General features: G+C 38.6%; 1 protein-coding gene across 1 annotated transcript; it reads right to left on the reverse strand.

Moving 5' to 3' along the window:
* Positions 1 to 5,249: 5,249 nt before the first annotated feature.
* Positions 5,250 to 7,458, reverse strand: LOC145009812 (uncharacterized). Its single transcript, XM_078968443.1, has 9 exons — positions 7,398 to 7,458; positions 7,277 to 7,324; positions 7,148 to 7,170; positions 7,023 to 7,073; positions 6,887 to 6,921; positions 6,714 to 6,766; positions 5,997 to 6,101; positions 5,742 to 5,873; positions 5,250 to 5,571 (listed from the first exon to the last, which is right to left on the reverse strand). The coding sequence occupies exons 1-9, from the start codon at positions 7,456 to 7,458 to the stop codon at positions 5,534 to 5,536; spliced, it is 546 nt and encodes a 181-aa protein (XP_078824569.1). The 3' UTR covers positions 5,250 to 5,533.
* Positions 7,459 to 8,453: the final 995 nt, after the last annotated feature.

An 8,453-nucleotide genomic window follows, 5' to 3' on the forward strand; every position in this document is an offset into this window, starting at 1 on the left:
CTTCCCCGTGGCCTATCGCTAGTAGCCTCCCTGCTTCACCAACATTTTTCGCCTTGGGGCAGTCCCTCTTATAGTGGCCTGTTTCGCCACATCCATAGCAGGTCGGGCTCGCACCAGAGCCGGGGACTTGGGCGATCGGTCTCGCTTGAGATTTACAGAAATGGACTGTGTGTCCTCTCCTGTGGCAGTTAGAGCACTGCATTTCATGGCAGGGGCCATTGTGGTGGTAGTTGCATTTGTTGCACTTGGGCAAACCTCCAGCATACTGTCCTATCGGAGCAGTAGTAGCAGCAACAACAGGGGTTATTGCAGCATGTACCGCCACAATTTGCTGCTTTTTGGAAGCTCGATTTGTCTTCTTCCGTTCCTCTCAGAGTTTCCGCTTTGTGTCAGCGGGTTTGGAGGGTTCTAAGATGGCTAGCGTTGTTGTTGTTGTGGGGAGTTTGTCCCCATGGTCAATGAGTCGTTGTGCCAGTCGTTTGGCACTGTCGAAGGTAGCGGGGTTTGATGATAGGGCGTTCCCCTGATATGGAGGCACTAGCCCCCATATGTACCTTTCGATCTTTTTCCCTTCAGTGGGAACCATATTAGGGAAGAGGGCCACCAGTTCGCTGAATATGGTGGTGTAAGCGACAATGTTGATGCCCCTGATATGGAGGCAAAGCTCCTACTCTAGTTTCTGGATCTTGCCCCTCGGGCAGTATTCCTCAATCATGAGGTCTTTCATCGTTTCCCAGCCTATGTCGTTGGCTACGACGAGAGTTAGAGATTTAACGTGGTTGTTCCACCAAGTCAGGGCCTTTCCTTCAAAGGTGCATGCGGCATATTTCACTTTGCTCGCAGCAGGGCATGAACAAATTTCGAAGACCGCTTCAGTCTTCTCGAACCATTGTGAGAGAGCAATGACTCCGCCGGTCCCATGAAAGGACTTCGGCTTGCAGTTGGTGAAATCCTTGTAAGAGCACTCTCTCGAGCGCACAGGGGTTTCAACCGGGATTGATTCCACATGGGTTCCACCTCTGCTAGCATCAGAAGAGTGATACTGTGCCATGGCAGTTGCCACTGCTGCAGCTACGGCAGCATTCAGTGCTATGGTATCGATGACCGGAGGCGGAGGAGGTGGTGGTGCAGGATTATTCTTGGGAGATTTGCGAGGAGACATCTTTCAGCTATAAGTTTATAAAGGTAAGAAAAAATGGTAAGAATCATCTTGTAAGCAACGTGAGAGTGATACATGGACTAACTAACCATAGCCCAACAGTTGAATGAGTGTTTGAAATCACAACAAGAAATATTAGTAGGAAAACACAAGTGTATAGATTTTTCCCACAATTTAGATAGATTTCAATAATACTAGTATTACTGATGTAATAAGTTCAAGGAAAAATCGACCTAACAGTAGGTCTTACATCATACCATATAGAAAAAGTTTGACAGTTCTTAGATTCCTAATTAGAGTAATGAAAGTTAGGAATATTTTACAGAAAAGTGCTACTTAGAGCACATATGTTAAAGGCTAATCCTTAACCCTAAAGATAATGATGTACTAGACATCATCTAACGGCAATGAATATTCCTCGGGAGAACCCTAAGGTCTCTCATTTGACGGACCACCTCTTGAAGGTGTTGCTCATGAGCACTTTGACGAGCACGGAGTTCCATGACTTCAGCTTGAGAGGCAACTAGATGTTATTGTAGGGTTTCATTGGTTCTCCGGGTCCGTTCCATGTCTTCTTCAAGACAGCGGATGCGGACTGTGTTGACACCTGAGTTGGCATCAATCTCCATGACCCGGTCGATGGCTGCTCGACCTTGCTCGACATTACGAGCTATTCCGCGGATAATGACAGGCAGGGCTCGGTCAGCAGAGCCACCATTGCTGACATTGTAAAAGCTTTGGTCCCCAAAGTATGGTAAGGGTTGACCCTGTTCATCACTCCAACGATTCAAGTTGTTTGCCCATAAGGGAGTAGGACCTAGAAAAGCTGGTCGAGGGTTGTTGTTTGGGGGTTGACCTACTGGAGGTAGGTTGTTGACTTCGGGCTCCGAGTCCGATCCATCCGTGAAGCCTTCAGCTTGATGATCATCCAACGGAATTTGGTGTTCATCATCAGACTCTGCATCGAGCCTTCCTATGTTGCCTTCATTTGGAAAGTACGGGTCGTCGTGATGGAATCCAACCATTTAAATCTGCGCGAGAAGAGAGGTATAAAGATATAGTATGTATGTAGTTAATAGCACGAAATACACCTATAGTATTTTAAGTTTAAGTTCCACTGATCTTTTTGTGGCATTGTTGGTAAGTTTTTAGACTTGTTAACACATCACAACTATTCTAGGGCATATGCTAATCACTCCTCGGACCAGCATAGTTGATCAGGCTATGCCATTCCCAGGACTGACCATACATCCCCTAGCTTACCTGTGATATTTAACAATCGTAATACTCTTGTTCTTGTCGTTGTGACACTGGTTTTAGTATGAATGCAGACTAGTATACTTAATTAACTATTTTAGTATTTAAAGTATAGACTCTTGGTCAAAGTGTTTTAATCCCAAATGGGTTTATAGTTTAGTATATCTTTTGCTTCACTATAAACAATGCTCTGATACCAATCTGTCACACCCCAAAACCAAGAATGGCGGAAACGTTCTAGGGCGGAGGACGTCATGTAAAGTATCACAACATAGTAAATGTAAATAAGCAAACAACATCATCCATTGCATTAAATATAAAATTTTAATACAAGCGTGTTCCGTACAGTTTTAGACACCAAAAATATAATGTAAATCAAAATAGTATGATGAGTCTTGAATGCGCTACAACTTCTCAAAAGCTAGCATCGGTACCTGTCTACTGATGACCTGAGAATACAAGTTATTTTGAAAGAGTTTATCAGCATTAAGCTGGTGAATTCATAAGTATTTTAGTGTCGAGGTTTATTATCAAAACGTTTGAACCTGTCGCAAGTATGAGTTGTAAATGTATGTAAGTGTTTGTAAAAGTTTGAATCTCTCAGAAAAACCTATATTTTCTGTTAAAGTAGCCCTCTACCAAGGCTTAACTGTTTTGTATGCTCGTTTGATGTAAAAGTGTGTAATTTCCCAAGTGTAACTATCATTTAACAAAATATAGTTTGTACATTAAAGTTTAAGTGAGGTTAACACCAAAATGTAATGGGTAAATTATTGTAGTACAGTAGTTTTGTTTTATAGGAACTACTGCTGTACTAACTACCTTAAACTGGGTTTATATTAAGGTATCATGTGATAAATTGCACCATACTATCGACTGGTAACAACGACAACGTATAGTCGAAAAATAAGGTATGACGTTTGGCACCCGCAGACCTGTCGGTCCCGCTGTAGCTAGCAGCGAGGTGTAGGATAGTCAATCCAGTATAGATCTATACGCAAACTCACGCTCTCCCTCCAAGAGACTCTGGCTACAACTCGGGTCATGACAATTAAGACATGCTCCCATACAGTGGATCACAACTGTTAACGTATTCGTGTATATGCAACATAATGTTAGTTGTTCTAGTATCGTTGTATATGTTCTCTTAGTAATAAGTATTGACTCCTGAATGAACTGACTCGTTGATCTAGAAATCGTAGTAGTATGATCCTGTGTTACCCCGATGGTAACTTACTAATGATGTGCTGATAAGTATGAATATGGAAGTACTTTTATGTCTATACATGTATATATGATATATAACTAATATTGTAACGACCCTCGGATGGTCACCCGAAATCCCACCAGACCACATCTCAGTGCGCGAAAAGGAAATAGGGCGGATGGCCTTCCTAAGCCCTTTAGACATTACTTATATATCTATACATATATGGGCATGCAATTTATAAGTAGTAAAACAAAGTTTAAATAAAAGCATTTGATAAGTAAAAGAGTTTGTGAAACATTTTGAAGTAAAACAGTTTGAACAGTGATAAAATCATTGGTTTCCTAGTTATTAATCACATGTGATCGAAGCAATAACTATAAGTGTTTAACTTGTATTCCCCCCCCCCCCCCATTAAGTATTTAAAACATTTAAAAGCATTTCAAAGGTTGAATAAAGGGGTATGAACTCACTTGGAAGCTTGAAGATAGCGAGATCAAAAACCGGGTAGAGTTTCGTCTCGGGAAACGGATTTTTCTCGGGATTCTCAGGAATCTCGGGAGTAAAATCAACTCTCGGGACTTGAGCAAAAAGAACAGAGCTTCGGGTTTGAACGGGCATGGAAATCGAGGCAAGATCGTGAGAGAAAGAGAGAAAATGAACAAATTTTTCGGAAAGGCTCGCATCCCTTTTATAGGGGTGCTGAACCGCCTCCGTACGCAGCGCGTACCCGTACGTCATCACTTACGTATTTCGGATGGGGCGGGTCGGATGGGACGGTGGGTCGGGTAGCTTCGCATAGGGCGACGTGGACGATCCGAGGCCATGGCCTCGAGTACGCAGGGCGTACGAGGGTACGCGGCGCGTACCTCGGCCCTAGGCTGACTCCTCTTCGGATAATACCGAATTTTTAATAAAAATTATATATAAATTATTTATCAAACTTCAAAAATTCATATCTCCTTCATACGAACTCCGTTTTCGACGTTCTTTATATCCCCACGAAGGTGAGACTACGATCTACAAACTTTCGTTTAGATTCCGTTGGCAAATTCCGAAATTATTTTTATTATTTATTTATTAAAATGACGTGATTAAGGAATTTCTTTAAAAATTCATAACTTCTTTATCTGACGTCGGTTTTTGCCAGACTTTTTACCGTTTAAATACCATTGTCGAGACCTTCGATTCTCGTTTAGGTCATTCCGGCCAAATGTCGCTCGATCTCCGTTTTGAGTTTTTAGCTGTCTGTTGCTAAGCTGAACTTGGAAAAATCATAACTTCAATATACGAAATCGGATTTGGGCGTTCTTTTTACGTACGATCATGGTTTAATGATATTTAAACATAGAAGAATTTAAATAGAGACTTTTTGGACATTTTATTATCAAAGTTAATTTTATTAACTCAAAAATGTTTACACTACTTGACCTATTAGGCCATTACAAAGAGTTGAAATATCGGGTTGTCACAAAAGAGAAAGAGAACATAATTAGTTTAGCTATGACATCAACAAAATCTAAACCTTTCATCAAAAAACTCATAAATCTTACTCAATAAAATAGATTTTCCATTGAACTTAGCTACTATACGATGTCTAAAATAACAAAAAATTTCACTTGGGACTTTCAACAAACACCTGGATGGCATCCAGATTGGGACATCTTCCTTCTATTTATATGTACTCAGACAGGGTAACTTACAACCGATTCAAAAAAGAAACACAATAAAAATAGATGATCAATACTAACAAATAGAAAAAACAAATATGCAAATACATATTTACTAAGCAAAGAGGTGAACCGAGTTGGTAAGTGTGTCACAGGGAGCTGCGATGGATTAAAATGAAGAGATGGATTCTTCGTCGTTGAAGAGGTGAACTCAAATCAGAGATGGATGCAAAATAGAACTCAAACCGATTTGGTATTTGCAATCCCATCACTACCCCCTGTAACATCCCAAACGTGTAAAACAAACACACCCACTTAGCAAAATAGAATTATGCAAAAAAGTTTGAAGCATTTCAATCCTAATCAAAAGATACTTTTGGAGTCCAGAAACTATCAATTTTTTTTATATTTGAATAAAAATTCAACTTTTAACAAACTAGTAATGTACCTGAATCAAACCAAACATCCATTGTATCAGTTCCTTGCACATAATCTGATGCTTTATCACGATATTTCTCAGGAAGGAATTCTTTTACTTTCATATACCACCATGCATCACTACCCTTTTGGGAAATAATTGCTACAAAAAAAAAATACAATCATCAAATGTTAAATTCCATATACATAAGTAAACTCTTTTCCTCTCCTTTTCATGTAACTTTATAAATCTAGAAAGTAATCAAGGTTTATATTACATCCTTACTTTTGATATGATCAATAGTGTCTTCATTTAGCAGAGGCCCCTTACTCTTAACAGGTTGCAACAGCACATCCCACAGCCACCCTTTCACAGTGGCCTGTGGTGAGCCTGGGAGGAGCACCAACAATAACGACGTGGTGATTATTCTTAATATAACACACACGCACAACACAACAAAATCCATAATCAAAGGGGCTGCATAAATCACCACACACATCCATATTTGGATGCCAAGGTATAGTTGCATGTTTGCACTCTTTAAATATAAATAAATTCACATATCTTTTTTTTTTTTATATTTGTTGCAGGGTGATGTGGATATCTTTTATTTTTTATATTTGTTGCAGGGTGATGCCAAGGTACAGTTCCGGGTATATGTAGCTTCATACATCGGTGTTTATGGAAGAGTTTGGTTTGACCAAAAAGACAAAGACAAAAGACGGATATAACCCTCTTCTCAAAGACATTGTAAATACTAAATTTTACCTTAGTGTTCCGACACATAACACCAAATAAACACTTCAATAGAAAGAAAGAAAAACTTGAAGAAATAGTGCATTTTAGAGCTTTTCACTGTTGTATTGTAGAGTTACGTGCATTTTTATGTAATAAATATCAACATATACTTTCATCTATTTTTTTTCCTTTTTTAAAATTCAGGGGTGTATTTTTTTTATTTACATGAAACTGATAAAGAGATCCACCGAGACCTCACCTCACCTTCTCCGACACTGAAAACTAAGAGGTTGATGAGAGGGGTTGAGTATACACAACTGAAATACAACAAAAGTGTAAATAACAAGTGATAAGTACTGGAATACCATTTCAACTGGTTATTGAACCTAAATCATTAGAAAAAACACAGAAATATAATTCAAATAACAATTTATAACCTGATTAGACCTCGCCAGTCTGCTTTAATACCAATCTGGAATAAGAATATTTAATCACAAAAAAACACAGAATAAGATAAAATCAGAATTTATAAATATATAATATAGAAATATAATACAAATAACAATTTATAACCTGCTTAGATTCTTCTGTAGCCTTTGGACTGGAGAATATGTTGACTAAAGACTACTGAACCTATTCAGTTAAATTATTGAGACTACTAAATCCAAATTCCTTCTGATAGGTAGCTGATTAGGTACCAGATGTAAACAGGTCAGCTCCACTACACAAAAAATGTTGTCTATTATATTTCAAAACGAAGTCTACTAGCTCATAAAGGAAAGAAATTAAAAGAGATTTTTGTAAATTTTGTATATGAAGTTAATAACCCTGTTTCAATAACATGCCAAATAGAGTTTCTGCTTTGGTTGTCAAACCTACAGCAACAACAAAGAAAGATGTCAAACTTAATAACTAATGGTATCCTTATTAACACAAAATACATTTCACCATCTTTGATAAGATTGTTAACAAGTTGACTTGCTGCTAACAAGCCATCACTAATAAACATTGATTTATTGGTAAAATTGAACCAAAATTCCAAGTATTGTAGTTCAATTATCTTTTTCTCAAGTCCTTTTGTTGCATATAGATAGACAAGGTAGCAAAATTGGTCTCATCTTGGTGAAAATCTAATAGAGACATTATGTCGAGCACCTTGTGGGCGCAGTAGCTGACCTAACAGAAACATTGCGTTGAGCACTTTGTGGGCGTCAATAACCGATTCGTGTTCATGGAAACAACCCTCCAAAGTAGCGTTACGACTACACAAAGAATTTGACCCAAGAAATTAGAGGAAATACCACTCAAATCATGTCTTCTAAGGGAACAGGCAGTATAAAGGGATTATCTAAGGTGAGAATCTTTTTTATTGTGATTGTGGACAATTATACATGGAACAATACATATATTGCTACAGTGGGAAGGGCAATATCATCATATGAGGATAAAGCTTATGAGATTATGAGTTCAACACAAAAATTGAAAGTATGCAGCTACGAAAGAGCCTCATCTGTAAAATTCCAAACAATCAAGGACGCCAAACACACCAGGAGCCGAACCCAAGAACCTTAAGCTAATTACATGAGATATTTAACATGAGGAGTTCAATTTATTTATTAATCACCCACCATAAATAGATAGGGATCAGTTTTGAAAAAGATATAAGATAAAAGAAATGGAGACATCGCCATGGAGGGTAATAGTTTTAGAGAGAGAGAGAGAGAGAGAGAGAGAGAGAGAGAGATGTTGCCATGAAAACTCTGTCGACTAAAACAACCAATATCTAATTTTTATCATGAGAAAACCAGTAAGCTTCGGGAATTTTTAGAAATTATGGAGGAGTGAGCATAGAAGAACGAAAACATTAGGAAGAGAGAAAAAACAAAACATACCTTAGTCAAACTAGGGCATGTAAATTTGAGCGATCGTCATAGTCTCTGACGAGGTCAGATGACAGGGTCTCCAATGAGGAGAAGTGAGCACGAGGTCACCTGAGGAGGGGTG

The sequence above is a fragment of the Lactuca saligna genome, chromosome 8 (genome assembly GCF_052625555.1).
Source record: "Lactuca saligna cultivar CGN05327 chromosome 8, ASM5262555v1, whole genome shotgun sequence".
NCBI classification, from domain to species: domain Eukaryota; kingdom Viridiplantae; phylum Streptophyta; class Magnoliopsida; order Asterales; family Asteraceae; genus Lactuca; species Lactuca saligna.